The sequence below is a fragment of the Crassostrea angulata genome, chromosome 10 (assembly GCF_025612915.1).
Source record: "Crassostrea angulata isolate pt1a10 chromosome 10, ASM2561291v2, whole genome shotgun sequence".
In the NCBI taxonomy this organism is placed as follows: Eukaryota; Metazoa; Mollusca; class Bivalvia; order Ostreida; family Ostreidae; genus Magallana; species Magallana angulata.
The window spans coordinates 22,151,675-22,169,322 of NC_069120.1; the positions used below are offsets into that span (position 1 = coordinate 22,151,675).

Below are 17,648 nucleotides of genomic sequence, written 5' to 3' on the forward strand. Positions count from 1 at the left end.
GGTAAACAATACTTACAGGAATCACTAACCATTCATATCTCCCCTGTACAAATAACTTCCGGAATATGTCTGTTGACCCACATTTCGACTGGCTCCTCCCACACCAGTTATGTATACTTGTATATAAGTCACAGACCCATGCATCTCTGATGGCTATAAGGCTTGACCCCTGACCCCTCCAGATTCTTGACGCTAAAGAATTTTGCCAGCTGTGATTGGTAGGGGGTACTTCACTAAGCGCTTGAAGGGGGCACCTGCTTTATTGCAGACAAACTGTTTTGACAGCCTCTTAAAATACACCAAAATGTTTCCAAATAAATACCAGTATGAATGGCAACTTGAGAAGTGATGGATTACTATTACTATAGAAGAAGAATGGCATGCAATTTCCCCATGTACAGGTTTCCTCCACACACACACGCACACACAAAGGTAAAAAAAATTCTAAACTTTGAAGGGAAGGTAAAAAGAGTCAAAATCTAATAAAACGTATAGCACATTGCCAAAACATTGCAGGGAGACGCATCCATGTATGACTAACAGTTGAAACGATGAATGTGTCATTAGTGCATCATTATGAGAGCAGGTCATTAACTAGGCCACTAAGTACAGAATGCAGGTATTAACCAGCGAAACATGCTAACATCATCTTTCTATTCGTAACATGCCAACATCATCTTCCTCTTCACTCTATTACAGTGAAGCAATGAAATGAAATTGCAACAGCTCAGTTGAGCAGGTTTTCTAGAACATTCAATTTATGTTTAATATACCGTTACACAGTTTTTAGGCTTATTAATTTATGTATACTTTGCAAGTGTTTGAAGTTGTTTGGTTACAGTAATTAAGGTTCATTATCTCATTTAATTAATATGAAATCAACAAAAAAGTCCTCATGTTGTCAAATCAATGCATTTCAACTCATGTAATTTGGCTGTAAGGTAAAAAAAAAACAAACTCTGAGGGACTGACAAAAAAAGAAAATTCAAGAAGAAAAAAGACACACCTCATCATTCTCCTCGTAACAGGTAGGACAAAAGCAGCCCAAGATCATACCAATAGCAGGGTTATCTCCAAGCAGAGTCCACAAACCTACCGTCGTCAACTCACGTCTGTGAACGTCCTCACTTACAGTACAGGGGAACCAGCTGAGCAAAAGAGGTTTCAAATTGCAACCACTTCACCTCTATTGTTTCTAAATTCCTTTTCACTTACCGTTTAGAGTCGTCACAAGTATTTGGACTCGATCAATTGACATGCTAACCTATGTGCAATATCTTGTAATTGAGGAAATTATTCAAACTTACAGATGCCTTATTTTTTTTTCATGATAAAAAAAAATGAAAGGAAAAAATAGAGGTTATTGTGAAATAAAATGAAGCTTCCTCAATATTATGATTGACAGAAACCAAATGGCATTTTCCTGATAATGAATTACACGTATTGTCAACTACCAAAGAGAGGCATCAGTGTCTGTGTTGCAGACATATTACCAGTACATGTATTTATTCAGTCATTGAAAATAATGTTCATTGACAAGTAAAATGATTGTCGGTTAATTTATACACTAAGATGTACTAGTAGCTTTCAGATTCCAAGACTGAGCAATATCTCTATCATTCAAAACTAGTATCCTCTCTCCCCTATGTTAATTCTGGACAGGCATCAGACAGAGGCTACAGACACAATGTGCTATTTTATTGACATCACGAGACACATTATTTCTCATCTGACTAAACAAAAAATAAAACCAAACAACCAAAAGCCAATATCTCATGAGTCAAATGCCTAATATGGGAGTTGTCCAGATTTGGTTTTATCAATCCGTCATTCCAGCGAGCATTTATGACATGCCCAGGACACTATACAACAGGAGATTGTTGCCAAGAATAGTGTTTACAATGATATATTGACCTTGTGCTATCCCCCTCTGCTACTGTATGCACCAAACAATCTTATAAATAGCAGCAGGTAAAGCTAATTAATGAATATGAGGGGGAAAAAAGGTGGTGGTGCCATCGAGCACCACAAGATATACCGGTAGATAATATATGAATTATGATGGGGGTGGGGGTGGAGGGGGAATTAAAATTCAATTGATGCACCCAATTATGGAAGAAGTTCAAAGGTATGCAAATATTTGAAGATTTGCTGATTTGACTTAAGCACTGCAGGAGACATTATTGAATGGGGTTGTTTGCAGCAGGTCAATCAGACCTACGAAGCATAATCCTGTACACTTTTCACACATACTGGTTTAAAGGCAAGGTACCTGTACACACTAACAATGTACCTCTTTATTGAAGTGAATAACATAAACCAGAAAAATACTTTTTAAGTGGCCTCACCAATCTATTTTTTTGTAATGTGCCAATTTTCTTCAACTATCCCATTGGACACCACTGAAAAGAGATTTGCATTACTTTTTATGATTCATGACAAAGCCCTCACAATGATCAATACGAAGTGAAGCTCAATATTGCAGTCCCCGTCTGACAAGCAAAGAAATAACACATTATAAATATTGATGGATGATTAGGTTTTGGAAAAAGAGAGAAAAAAATAGAAAGTTCATGAAATAACGTGAAGCCCACATTTTTTTTCCTTACACAATTATGTTGCTGTAATGTTCAGCCACTGCAAACCAGATTTTTTTTTCTCCTGACAGAGTATCCCGCTGATTTGGAAAGCTGGCAATATTACCCTCAAAACCTAACACTTTCTCCTTGTTCTACAGACACACAAACAAACAATAGTGTAGCGAGGTGATAAATATCCAGTTAGCTCCATGAACGTTTTTAATTAAACTTCTTGGAGTGCAGACCCATAAATCTTGGCCCATTATGAGATAGGAAATTAAAAACCCACATAAATCAGTTCATAATGAAAATTTAAAGTGTGCATAAAATCAGACCTCTAGGTGAATGATCAAGTAGGATTCTTGAATTAACGATCAACGATCAATGCATACCATTCCTATCAATTAGATAATCCATTCATCTTTTAGATCTGTTCAAACTTATCACTGATATATACATATAAGTGGAGGGTCATGTGGAACAATGTGCTTTAATATTGTAATGTGAGGTCTTCAATGCTTTGGATCAGAAGTCTGTTATTCTATGTAATTAATGGCTGATGCTTTAAATATATATATATTTTAGTAAATACATGAGAATGAAGCAGTCAAGCAAAACCTGGGTCAACTGTCAAATGAAAATCCCTTTGGATTTTCTAAGGTTAGTGTTTCCTCGAGAGGATTTTCTGTTACAAATCACATTATGTGTAATAATTGCTTGCCTTTGTATGGGAATGGAATTAAACTTCAACAATAGATAAACAAACAATGGAATTACTTCCCAAGCACACAAATTTAATCTGCCCACAACCAGACCTGGGATGGTCCTATCCAGCCTTACAAACAAATAATAAGGAAGTCTTATATAGACAATAAACCCTAAGCCTGGTGCTAGCTAATGCCTCAAAATAACTGCCCTTGTACACAAGGGTTTAATATCATGAAATTGCAAAGTAATCACTAAGGTCCAAATGGAGTGGAAATTCTTGAATAATTTATGCACATGCAATGAAATACTGTGAGGCTATAAATCAACAACATTGACAAAGAGGTCCGACAGTTTCAAGATAAATACCTGGTACCCTGTTACCCTCCACATCCTTACCCCCGCCCCCTTCCCCCACACACATGTGATCATACAAGCTCCTATATACCTCAGAGAGACGTTTGGAGATCCCTTTAGCATGGGACAGTTTCATAGTCCTGTTAAAATGGCAGCAGCAGCATGAGTAGAGCCAGCCCCAGCAGCGCTGGGTGGAGGTCTGGTCGGTATCGTAGGACTGTAGAACCGGGCGGTGGGTACATATACTGGTCAGGGTCCCCTCGTGGGTCAGGTAAACCAGGTGAGGTAGGCCCACATCTCCTACAGGGTAAGAAGTTGTTGAAGAAGTGGTCATGGTCAATTAGACTGAGCGTTTTTCACCTCAGCTATTGTTTTGACTGTGTAGGTACAAGACGAGATAATGTCTGTATCCCCTCTGGTCAGACAACTCCATCAAAATCAGTAATTATCCCTCACAAACAAGGTCAATCAGATGGATTGTCACCCGATTATTACACATAATCATTATTTCCTCCTTCTGATGTTTGGCTTTCATTAACTGTCACAAAGAACATAGTATAAGACTGGAGGATATCCTCACTGGACAGAGCCGTTCCAGGAAACACAACATCACTCCCTATCAAGACAAATTTCAGCAAGAAACCATAGTGTCATCTTCACTTGTGGCGCAATTACTTTGTTCCCTCATCCTAAGCTGATGGGAAATGTGAATTATCCAGCATATTGATTTCTCCACCATAATCAACAGCCGTCTGCTTAAACTGGAGAATGATGCATTTTGTTTCGACTCGAGTCTGCCCTCTCTTTTTTTTCTCTCCTCTTCACCAGTGTGTAACTATTGTCTTTTCAATAACATGACATGTGCCTTATTCAAAAATCTTCATTAGTGATTTAAATATCAATTGGCTTGATCGATTTACCTAGTGTAAAAATCTGCATTAGTACACGCTCATTCATCCACAAAATAGCCTTGCCCGTAGGTAAACAATAGATTTTGTGCAGTCATATTGGGATCAGACAATATACTGCAGTGTTTGTAAGATCGGATCCCGTTGGGACTTGGAGCTATTACACATTCACTGACTCCAGAGTCTTGCTTGGGTTTTATTGACATAATTAGTGTGATAAATACATACTGCACCTTTTATATTCCGATGACAGGTCATTAATACAATCTGACAGTCATTTTACACTCCATGTTTACGACTTACGAGTCCTCGCTCCTCACTTGTTCCATCCTTTAAAGCATTTTTCACCTTTTACTGTGCCAAAATATTTCTCTGTGCCTCAAAATATATATATATATCCATTTCTGAAATGTGTGACAGTTTTATTCAGAGAAAAAAAATGTGTAACTTTATATCACAGTGGCCTACTTTTCAATGTCAACTATAAAAATTGGGCCAGGTCGAATACAACAAACCTTAGAAATGCTTATTTGTCATATTTCTACCGAATTTCTGGCATTAAAACTATCGCAAAATCTGATCAATAAACGGGTCACAGGTTCAAATGATGTTGTACTGCTTTGCTCCACAGGAAATTGTTTTGTTAAATCAATACATCTGATATGCCAATAAAGCCTGTTCTCAGTCATCCTGATTATCAGAATTCTGTACACTGAATAGGTAAACATGTTTGTTGTTGACAGGAGTTTTTCATTACAATTATTAGCTTTATCACTGATAAACAAAATAAATGATGAAAACATTTTCAAATGAAAAATGAACCTGGTTCACACATAGTCTAGTTTTTACCAGATTTTGACCAATTTTTAAATCAAGACATACAAAACTAAGAAGTTTTGTGAAAATTGTAAAAAACGGTATAGACAACCCCACTGTCGCTGAATATAGTTTTAATGCTTTCAACAACTGTTTGTATACAAAACCATGAAAATGGGATTTTTTGTTTCTAGTCAAGAACTCTTGACCAGTGTGCTTGTATGATGATTTTGTTAGTTTTAAAGGGTTTTGTTTAAAAAAAAAAAAAAAAAAGCTTAAATTTTACATAATGTTTCTGAAGTAGAAACAATTTTTCAAAGAACAGTAATTAAACTTGTACTTCTGAGCTATCCAAATTTGAAATTCCTAGAAACTGTACTGAAAAATTACAGCATATCAAATTACCAGTTATCATTTTATCATAAGTTACATGTATCACACTAATCAGTACCTCTTTTACATTAACACTCCATTTTATACTCAGTGAGAGAGAGAATGAATGAGAATGCGAGAAAGGGAGAGGAACGGATGTTTTTAAAGGGAAATAACTTTTAAATCTGCATATTCTCAAACAGGAAAAAGAAATCATATTTGTTTAATCATGCTACGGTACTTAAAAGCATTGGATTTTTAAGTGGTTTTACTTATAGTGAGCGCAGCTCGCCGGCGCGCAGCGCCGGCGAGCGAAGCGAGCTCTAAGAACCAGTGTGCGCGGGAAAAAGAACGAGCTAAACCTACAGTTCATCAAACAAAATTTTTTGTCTACATCCCATAATGCTCTCTAATGTTTTCACCCGTGGTGCTATGCCAAAAATGGCCGACTTTTCACTCGTAATTTACAGTGACTTAAAGTCCTGAAGACACGTTTTGAGTATCGCATATGCTTTGGCGAGACTCAAAAGATTTGTTACATGCTTCCATACCTCCGTATTGAGTCGAGAAACGTAAACAAAGACGAACAAAGTCATGGATGACGTCACAGTGCACTCGCGCTATATTTCCCGCGATAAATTTAGAGGTGGATCAAACATCTGTAATGCGTGTACTAGCGATTTCAGTATAGACTGCGATACCTTCCCCATTGACGTATGATTTGCTTTTAATCTTTTTTAATATAGAGATTGTATGTATATATATTAGCAAAAGCCATACTTTACAGGGGTGTGCAATTACCATCGCCCGACGCCCGGGGCTACCGATTTTAGAGGTCGGGCTAGCAAAAACATTAACTGTGGTAGCCCGTCGGGCTAGTAATCATAACCAGAGTTGGCAAAATATGCCGGTAAATTTGCAGTGTCCTAGTAGGAAAAGTGTATCGTCATTGTTATCACAGAGGCATGATATCTGCTCCTTTTAAGTCATGATAGCCTAAAAATTTCTTAAGCATTTTTTTCTCGTGCTACATTCTTCTGAGAAAAACACTCTGCTGTAAGTTTCACACTTTGAAGTTTTACCGACAGTGTTGACCTGACCAGTGGCTAGACGAGATAGTCACGCCTCACTGCACATGGCTTCCGTAGTTACCTGTGCAGCTGTTTCAAGTGACATCACTGTAAAATGATTCCTTTTCTTTAATATGTATTCATTGGCTTTTTTAAATATAATTTTTTTTTACAGAGAGAGAGAGAGAGAGAGAGAGAGAGAGAGAGAGAGAGAGAGAGAGATGCTGTACAGAGATATTATAAATTTCTGCACTAACTATTCTCATGAACACATTTAAAAGTGACCTGCTTGGTGAATTAAAAAAAATTCATATTTTTTGCATATTATTATTTGTGCATTTTCCATTATTTTAAATTTAAATTTACCAATACTTAATTAATTTCATAGTTGTATTTTGTAAATGGAAATTAAACAGGATAAAATGCATGCACACATAGATAGTTGCAGTGATTTTATAGAGTCTGTTCACATTCACAATGTTATGTTTGGGTTTTATCATATAAACGGTACCCAAACCAATTTTGTAACTAAAATGTGAGAGATCAATGAAGTTGAATATTTTTGAACTAGTCTACCACAGAAAACATGCAAGTAATAAATATTTCGTATATTGATAATTATATACTAGTATCATACAGGGTTTTTTATAAAATGAAATGTCGACATGTCCGAAATAGTCTGGCTAGTAACTTTGAATCTTGGGCTAGTAACTTTGGTACTGCCACTAGCCCCTGGGCTAGTGGCCAAATTTTGTAATTGCACACCCCTGATAGTTGTATTTTGTAAATGGAAATTAAACAGGATAAAATGCATGCACACATAGATAGTTGCAGTGATTTTATAGAGTCTGTTCACATTCACAATGTTATGTTTGGGTTTTATCATATAAACGGTACCCAAACCAATTTTGTAACTAAAATGTGAGAGATCAATGAAGTTGAATATTTTTGAACTAGTCTACCACAGAAAACATGCAAGTAATAAATATTTCGTATATTGATAATTATATACTAGTATCATACAGGGTTTTTTATAAAATGAAATGTCGACATGTCCGAAATAGTCTGGCTAGTAACTTTGAATCTTGGGCTAGTAACTTTGGTACTGCCACTAGCCCCTGGGCTAGTGGCCAAATTTTGTAATTGCACACCCCTGCTTTACTGTCATATCGATCCATTTTTAAGCTAATTGTGCATGCATGAGTAGGGAGGCAATAAACAATAGGACATTTTGAAATAAATAAAAAGGAATAAAATGAAAAAATAAACAGTTTAAAAAAATTATGTAGATATTGCATATAGTCAGACCATTAAATTAAAAGTGGGAAATTACACACCTACAAACAGGTACCGGGCTCTCTCTCTCTCTCTCTCTCTCTCTTTCTCTCTCTCTCTCTCTCTCTCTCTCTCTCTCTCTCTCTCTCTGGGAAGGGGGTTGCGCTGTATGTATCATAACCATTAAATTTAGTACCTTTGGCATACTTATTGTAGAGCAATACTCTCTCAAAAATTCTTTGACGTTCGTTGATACCTAAATAAAACTATAAGTTGACAATGATGCAAGGTATGTGTAATTCTTGCTGCGCTCGCCAGAACGGTAGCACCGTAAAACATATTATTTTTATCTTCGAATCTTGGCTGTTGAAATTTCCTTATTAACATATGATAAATGTATTTGATGTTTATTTTTCTCCAAATTCTTACTACAGTCATTGTTTGTTAATGCAAGATTTTGGCATTGCCTACAAAATATGATCTCAATCAAACATATCGAAAATCCCAATTAAGCTTACAACAATCAGATGTATTTAAAAGTTGTTACTGCATAAGGTACATCAATTCGTGCTGAACAATTGACCTATAACACTTTTCACACGTAAAGATGATAGCAGGGAGCAGATGAAATACATGTATGATGCTGAACCTATATTCTATCAGACAAGCATCGTGATAGCTTCCAATGAAAAATTTGTATCTACACATCTATTAAATTGGGATTACAAGGCCCATATTTCCAGGGGGTTTCCTCCCTCTTACAAACAATGTCAACTGTTGACTGTCAAATACAGATTCAATCTCATTCCTGTCAGAAACACAACCAATAACCACGAAGATAAAACATATGTACCAAAGGTCAGTTACCTCCGATTGTTGGGTCTATGCAATGTCTGGTAAAAATATGTAACACAAGAGGAATACTAGCTACAAGAGAAAAGTCATAAGGGCGACCCATTGTTGCTATCTCTCCCCCAGAGGATGACAATAATGGCCAGTTATTAATAAAGAGGAATACTCACAGAAGCGTGACAGGCCAGCAATCAATGATGGTTTTATTCCTGCATGCACTCTGAATTTCTGCCTCTGATAATGCACAGCCAGATTTTTACATCCACATGGTTTTACTTCATTGTTATCAGTAAATCTACACAAATTCCGCAGCATTTAATGTTGCCAACATCTTATGTTAGAGAGAAATCGCCCCTTGCTCCAACCACATTCCCTCTTCCCACTACGATTGAAAGCCACAACAACGTATGGATGACATTTGTGCCGAGCCCTTTGACTTTTTGTCGTTGTATTCTCTCTTTGTATTAATGTCCAATTATCGTACAGCACAAATTGTATTAATGAAGCGAGACCAATGTGTTCAAAGCACCAATGAATTATATTTCAGCACACATACCAGCTAGGGTATATAAGTGAATAGCCTTAATATTATTTTTTTTTGTGGAATTTTTTTCATAAGGAACGCCACAGAAAATACCCTTAATTGATGTATTGAATGATTCATAATTGGAAAATTATGTTCTGGATACATGTATTACTTTAAATCTCCAAAATGAACAAAATTATGTTCCATTGAATGGATCAAAAACTTCATGGTCATTTCCTTCTATAGATCATCAGTAATGTATCTAAACCCTTTTAGATGTAGTGCTTGAAAACATTTTAATGCTTTTATGGAAAAGACAGAAATTAGACAGAAATTAGACAAGGCTTTAGGAATGCCTTTTTTCATGAAGGTGATAATGGCAAAATTTAAGTTCTTAAATTTTCCTAATTCTTATTTTCAGTTAATCAAACCTGGAATTTTTTTTTTTGATCTGTCAACCCCTGAAACTCAATCATCAGGGTCTGATAAACTTCTTACAAAGTATCTTCTAGAAACTTTTCTTTATTTTCTGTACATTTTCCCTTCATTTTTCGAAACAGCACAGAATACTCAAGTAACTTATTTCTCAAACACTATAGAATAATAAACTGAAGAGGTTGTACTTAAACAGATACTGTATACAGGGAAATATTCGCCCCTGTTTTATTTTGGCCTCTTTCACCCCAATTGTCAGATGACAAATTTAAGACTGCATGGGCGAACTCATGTTTTAAATTATCTCTCTTTAAACACAACTGTGTCTGGGCGAATTCAAAAACGGGGCAAAACTGTTTGCAAATGTAGAAGGGCAGAAATTACATGGGGGCAAGAATAACCTTGTATACTGTAAATCAATAGTGCAAATAAAGAGTATTGCTAGTACAAATGTACATTGAAAGTATGTAACCTTAAAAATGGGAAAGGTTTTAAATGTTAATTACTGTATGTTTTTTATAGTTTTATAGAAAAGAAAATTACTACTTCATTTGATAATGTAGATATTTTTCAATAATAAAAACACTTTCTGATTAAACCAGATTTTTCATCTGCTCTGACTATTTTATGCCAAATTGGATTAAATAACATTGATACAAAAATCAACTAAACCCGCACTCACCTGGCTAATTCCATTGATAAAACACAGCTCATTGACAAACAAAATAAGGAGATGATATGACCAATGTAAGCTTTATTATAATAATAACTTGTATTCAATCATATTGCCTTTTATATATTGCCCATAGGACAATTCAGAATCTGAATAGTCATAAATAGCAGTATGGTCTTACCATGAAAAATCAACTTTATACCTGTTAACCTTTTAAAACTACTATGTGCAAGAATCTCCCACTTATTAACTTGGCTTATGGGGGGGGGGGGGGTTTGCGTAAACAACATTTTCTCATGTGAAAAGTTTAAAAAAAAAATGAATTCAAATATATAAAAAATTGAAAAATGCCTTATTTTACAATGGTAATGCATTATACACTGTACATGTATTTGCAATATCATTTTAAATTTTATGATTTCTATGGCTGCAACAGCTTGTGTTAATGTTGCTGTGTTGATCGAACTTTCAAAATGCTCCTTTAAAATTCTCATAAAGTATTATTTGAGTTTGTCAAAATATTGTATTTATGAACTTTGGGGCTTACTTTGTATTGTATAACAGGTGTAATTTGAAAAAAAAAAAATAATGTATAGGCATAAGACAAACGCATACCTGCTGTTACTTTAGGAATACTTTGCAAACGGATCTGTCCGAAAAGTGCTCCTGGTGAAATCTTGGGTTCCGACAGATCTTGGAAAAATATAAAAATAATGTTGTATCATTTATCATACATATAACTTTAAAATTAAATAGACGAGAAATAATAAAACAAAGGCATTTCAACAGCATCATCTGCAAAAATCAAACCTGGATACTAACTCACAAATGTTTTTTTTCTTCTTTTTTTTTTTTATTCAAGATAAAAGAAATTGCTATATTCCATCATTTGCATGACACTTTGTTTTCTGTTTGATCATTTACAAAGCTTTGAGACAAAGTATAATTCTGTGTGCATTATATAGCATTACCGGTATCTTTTAGCTGTTATCTTATTTGAATTTCCTTGAAAACCAATGTGATCAAGATGTAAATGTATGTGAACGGGGAAGAAGGAAGATTTTTATATACAGTCAAAAAACAAAGTTCAAATAATATTTCTAATGAAATTCTGTCAAAACTGACATCTCTTTTAGCACGGTAGGTGTATCTTTTATTAATTTGTATGACCTTTACTAACAATTACTAATATTGCAATAGAGGAATTTTAAGATGTGTTTTAGGGTACCTGTATTGTAATAAAAAAAAAAAAAAATACATTATCATATCCCGTTACATCCACACTTCAGAGTCATTTGTAGCTCTTGACCCATGCCAACAGCTGTTTGATTACATAAACAGTCAATTGTAAACTTCTTTACCATAATCATGTAAATCCATTTCATTTTTTGAAAAAAATATTTTATCTATATACCGATATATATATATTACATGCAATGTGCAGTTGGATAGTCAACCAATGAAAATTGTCTTATTCTATCAGTTGCTAGGTACACAAAAAAAGAACATCTGCATGAGCAGCAGTGATGAATCAAAGTCCATATTGGAAGAAAAACTGTTCTTAATATGTATATAATCATCATATATGTACATTAATTTCATACTTAAAAATAACAAATGGAGTATCAAGACGGACAGGTGGTTCTCAATTTACTAAATAACTATGACTTTGACCTTTGCACTATCATATGCAACCATTCACTTTTTCTTCTTAATATAATGTAACTGAATTTAACCTATACCATATTTTAGCCATACCTCAGTCATAAAATATAATCATCTATTTATATACCGTCTGGTATATTGAGATTACAACAAGAACCCGGTAGTGAATAACTCAGTTCTTCTACAAAACAAGGAAAGATTCTGTCTTTTATTAAATTTCATTTTTCATATAAACTATGTTCACATGTCTGTTTTATATCTGAATTCTGTTCACAAGGAACTGTTTCAGTACAAAGTCAAATTTCCAATAAGGAAAATAAGGATACTCCAGTCAATACTATCAAAAACAATGCTAGTAAATCATATTGAAGCAGCTAACTAGGAAATGTTGTTAGCATATGTACTAAGAGATATTTAGTCATGAAGGTATAGGACATATATCACAAAATACAAAAGTTGAATTTTTGTGCAAAATATACATTATAAGTTTTTTCCCAATGGCTATGAAATTGGTTTCCCAGGATGTACAGATGCCATCTGTACTTCTTTTATTGATGGCACTTGTATTGAATTCATGATAAATAAAACAGGTTACATGTACTTTACAGTTTCATTAAACCAACCTCTAGACCATTAATACATGTATAGCAATACATGTAATTATAAATGGTGCCTGCATTTTTCAATTTTTTTTATATATGGTGTCCAAATTGATAGGATGGACAATTCCCATGCTTTACAGGAGCTTTGGAAGGTATTATTTCATAATGTGATAAAGAAAAAAGAGGGGTGAAATGAAACAGATTTGACTTTAAGATATCACAGCAGTCATTGTTTTCACTACATAACACTGTACAATAAAAAAATTCTTGAAAAATCAGTTTGCATTTTTCTTGACAAAATAGTCACAGAAAATAATGCTATTTGTTATCTATCTTATCAGCTAATCATTTGCTCTATATATTTTTGATAAATTGGAATGTAGAATTTATATTAAATCAATAGCAAGTTACCGGGTAAGTGTTAAAGATATAAAGATTTCAACTCTATTCAGTACTTTGCACTAATTTACATGTTCATCGTTTCTTTAATGCAAAACCTATCCAATTATTGCACTGTTAATTGTCAACATATGCCAAAAAAAGGCATATATTATTACTTATTAGGTTAGTTACTGACTCACTACAGAAATTTGTTTTCCCTTGGACTGAAATGTCACATTTTCATTGGTTTAAACATAGCACGTGATTGCCTCATATATCTCTATAGGCTATTTGTTCTGTGAGAAATAATATTAGGCAATATGGCCGTCATTGGTCGCCGCTTCGCTTACTCATTTCGACATTTCATAGTATTTTATACATAAACTGCATGCCGTAAGTTCTTAAAGTATTTGGAGTAGTTGCCCTTTGAAATTCTTTAAAATTAGAGTAGTTGCCCTTAGAATATTGACGTCACATTGTTTTGTCTGGAGCAGAACAAAATGGCAGCGTCGAAATTTGCTTAAATCTCTGCAGAGGAAATGGAGAAAACATTTAAAATTGAAAAGCAACAAAACATTGTAAGTTAACATGGGTGAAGCAAAGATTTTGAAAGAGTATTTGTAAGGTGAGATTTTGAAGAAATTTTGAAGAGTTTTTAAAAATGAGTTAAATTGGACGAGATGTAAGGCATCTTGTATATGGCTTTGCGTAGATCATCGCTATTTGTGAATAAATATGTCGCTTGAAAGTCCTCGAGAAAACAAAACACTTATTAGGTTAGTTACTGACTCACTACGGAAATATATTGGGTTGATCAATCTCATAGAAGGCTCGGCTTCGCCTCGCCATCTATGAGATTGATCAACCCAATATATTTCCGTAGTGAGTCAGTAACTAACCTAATAAGTAATAATATTGGGTTGATCAATCTCATAGATGGCGAGGCGAAGCCGAGCCGTCTATGAGATTGATCAACCCAATATATTTCCGTAGTGAGTCAGTAACTAACCTAATAAGTGTTTTATTTTCCCGAGGACAATCAAGCGACATATTCATTGATAAATAGCGGTGATCTACGCAAAGCCATGTACAAGATGCCTTACATCTCCTCCAATTAAACTCATTTAAACAAAATTATCAAAACCACCTTTCAAATACGCTTTAAAAATCTTCGCTTCACCCATATTACTTACAATGTTTTGTTGCTATTCAATTTTAAACCTCTGCAGAGATTTGAGCAAATTTAGACGCTGCCATTTTGTTCTGCTCCAGACACAAAAATGTGACGTCAATATTCAAAGTTCAACTACTCTTATTCAAAAATAATTCCAAAGGGCCACTACTCTAAATATTTTAAGGACTTACTGAACACGATTTCTGTGTTAAATAATATGAATAATCGAGATGAGTAGGTGAGGCGGCGGCCAATGACGGCCATATTGCCTAATATTAATCCTCAACGAACCTACATAAAAATATATGAGGCAATCACGTGCCATGTTTAATCCAATGAAAATGTGACATTTCAGTCCGAGGGAAAACAAATATATATATATACCCCAGTTGTTATAAAATTTTATCAATAATTCAGTCTTAATTTTTGGTAATGTATTACTGAGGCAGCGACTGCCGTCCATGCCACCCATGTTCCGTTGCCCTTGATTTATGCATTTGAGTGTGCTTGCTCTAATAGTAACACAGTAAACATACTATTATGAGCAATGCTTTTTTTAAAAACATTTTCTCAAAGGTTTTGACATGATGTACAATTGGTGCACACCAGGCACATCAGTGATTAATAATTTGATGTTCTGACCAATCAACTACATTGCCAGATAGCTAAGCTAGTACATCAAGGTAGCCTATCTAAAGATTAAAGGAAACTACATGCTCTATCATTCACCTGGTGATAAAAATACAATCCAAAATTATAGAACATGATAAAGTCCCAAGCTCAAACATTAGTATTATAATAGTAAATATCCTTGATATCGAAGTATTTTTTGACATTAAAAGCAGGCTTATTGGATGAAAAATAAATTTAAATTAGCAAACTTTGTGACGATTTTATACCAACTGACACAGATCAACTGTAGTGTTACTTACTATGAATTCTTATGGAAGTTTGACAGAGCCAATTCCGGTTAATAATTTTAAAAAAAATTGTTCATACATACAATTAAGCTTTATTTTACAATATTTTATGAAACACCCTGATTGTATTGTCATATCATTTATTATTATCTTATAATATTGAACTACCATACCGAGCAATATATGAATAATGAATTTTTATTATTTAGCATAGCCTACCTGTTTCACGGACGAGTTGTCTAACATATGCAAACCGGAAACAAGGTTTAATTTGGGCACTTGGATAACCGACTGGACCACTCGGACCAGGGACCAAACTAACAAGCTCTTGAAAAATTGTGAGTGTTCATCTGTAATATTTTGTAAGTTTATTCTTATAGTTCATAAGTTGATATTTGCTTCGTATAATTTCCATGAAAACAGCGATTTCTGCAAATCATGGAATGGGGTGGGGGCTAGCTTGGTTAGAGATGGGAAAGCGTCGTCATGTTTACATGGCTATTAAATGTAGTTGTGAGTATCTTGCATCGTAAATATGCTCTGTATGATGTATGTTATAAAGTAATTAAGTAACTTTGCTTTAATGCAGATCTGTGGAATACAGATTATAGAAAGTGAATATATAAATGAATTCTTTGAAAAATCAATATGAATTATGACTTGCTGATATGCATCATATTTTGAGTGTATGGCTGTTAGAGATTGTACATGGATATCTATTTATTTTACTTTTCAGCTTTCAAACTATCCATCATGAAACATAAGGGCCTCATTTCTCTCCTTAGACCAACAACAACAAAACATGATGTCCCTGTTTTATTTCAAGAGCCCCATGTTGAAACTGGATTCAGACACCCTCATCAGCCCTGGTTCTACTACATCTGCAGCATTTTTCAAAAACACAATGAGTGCATGAATGTATGGACACACCTCATTGGTTTACTTTTGACTGTTTCCAGAACCATTGAGTTCTCAAATGAGTATGACCTAATCGGAAATCCGCACATGTGGCCCCTGAGTGCTGGGCTGATAACAATGATTTTAATGTATCTTTGCAGTACTTGTGCTCACTGCTTCTCTCATAAGTCTGAACTTGTCCACTACACAGGATTTATGATAGATTATGCAGGCATTGGCATATTTGGTTTAGGAAGCACAATTATTCATTATGCCTACTGTATCCATGACACCATGTTGAACTCGTCCCTTAAAATGCTATCAGTTCCAATTGGGGTAATTTTAGGTGCACTGGTCTGTATATGCTGCACTGTGTCTAAGGTCTTTTACAAACGTCCTTATCCATTTACAAGGAAGATATGGCAGATTGGGTCAGTGGGAGGCATTTATACCTGGCTTTCCTTGCCGATTCTTCATCGCCTGTTTCTAGACAAAGAAGGGGAGGATGTGAGTCTCTACCACCATACATCTCAGATGATCTGGTTTGCCTTGGCTGGGTTCTTCTTTGGATCTGATATACCTCAGAGGTTTTTCCCAGGAAAATTTGATTTTGTTGGGCATAGCCATCAGATTTTTCATATCTGCATCATTCTAGTCACCCAGAAACAGCTGGATGGTGTTCATTTAGATATTGAGAAATATCACAGAACCCCAGCTTTTGTCGACGAGCCTTCATTCATGGAAACGTTTGGGGCAGTCATCAGTCTGACCATTGTCTGTTTCTTAAATGTCCTTATATTTCATAACGTAGTTAAATACAGATTAGGCAAAGAAAATGTAAAGCAAGAGTAAAATAGGTTATTGATTTTTGTTGGGATTTTTACTAGTCGTTAAAGTTATTACTGTAGATAGGGTTATCTTTGTTCTGATTTTTTTTGGCCCCTCTACATTTGCAAACGGTTTTGCCCCGTCTTTGATATGCCCATTCATAGTTAGAAATAAACACTCTTTCTAAATGAAAGAGTTATTATTGTTTTGAATTGGCCTAGACTTAAAGTTCCCAGCTGACAATGAGGGCGAAAGGGGCAAAAATAAAATTGGGGCGAAAATTTCCCTGACACAGTATCTGGTATGTAGTACATGTATCAGTATATCAATGAATGATCACTGAAGGTCCTTTAAGGAACATGAATATCATTTCAATTTGATGTGTTCTCATGATATTGTAATGTAGTCCCCTTACTTTTGATGAAAGGCATAATTAAGTAATATTTTAGATTTTCTCATTAATTACACTTTCTGAACCAAATAGTCTCTTTTCCTTGTTATTGGTCTTATTTTGTTAAGTGTTACCATTGTTCCAAAGGTTTTGTTGGTTTTTTTTATATATATATATATATATATATATATATATATATATATATATATATATATATATTTA

At 34.6% G+C, this 17,648-nt stretch overlaps 2 protein-coding genes across 14 annotated transcripts in view; one reads left to right on the top strand and one right to left on the bottom strand.

Moving 5' to 3' along the window:
- LOC128164909 (focal adhesion kinase 1-like) overlaps nucleotides 1-15,557 on the bottom strand; it is a 31,698-nt gene extending 16,141 nt beyond the window's left edge. For 2 of the 12 annotated variants that reach the window (XM_052828986.1, XM_052828981.1), the window contains exon 1: nucleotides 3,733-4,537. In XM_052828986.1, coding sequence (XP_052684946.1) covers nucleotides 3,733-3,975 — 243 coding nt within the window. In that variant the 5' untranslated portion in view covers nucleotides 3,976-4,537. Of the gene's footprint in view, nucleotides 1-16; nucleotides 404-1,006; nucleotides 1,310-3,732; nucleotides 4,540-9,104; nucleotides 9,306-11,183; nucleotides 11,262-15,529 lie in introns of those variants that run through there. The other 10 variants (XM_052828988.1, XM_052828987.1, XM_052828991.1 and 7 more) reach the window with 9 other exon arrangements.
- On the top strand, nucleotides 15,526-17,584 carry LOC128164911 (membrane progestin receptor beta-like). 2 transcript variants are annotated; one of them, XM_052828997.1, is made up of 2 exons: nucleotides 15,526-15,648; nucleotides 16,047-17,584. In XM_052828997.1, exon 2 carries the CDS (start codon nucleotides 16,064-16,066, stop codon nucleotides 17,057-17,059), a length of 996 nt encoding a protein of 331 aa, XP_052684957.1. In that variant the 5' UTR covers nucleotides 15,526-15,648; nucleotides 16,047-16,063; the 3' UTR covers nucleotides 17,060-17,584. The 2 variants fall into 2 exon arrangements, with proteins under 2 accessions (XP_052684957.1, XP_052684958.1); XM_052828998.1 differs by having other exon boundaries at nucleotides 15,577-15,672.
- The last annotated feature ends 64 nt before the right edge of the window (nucleotides 17,585-17,648 follow it).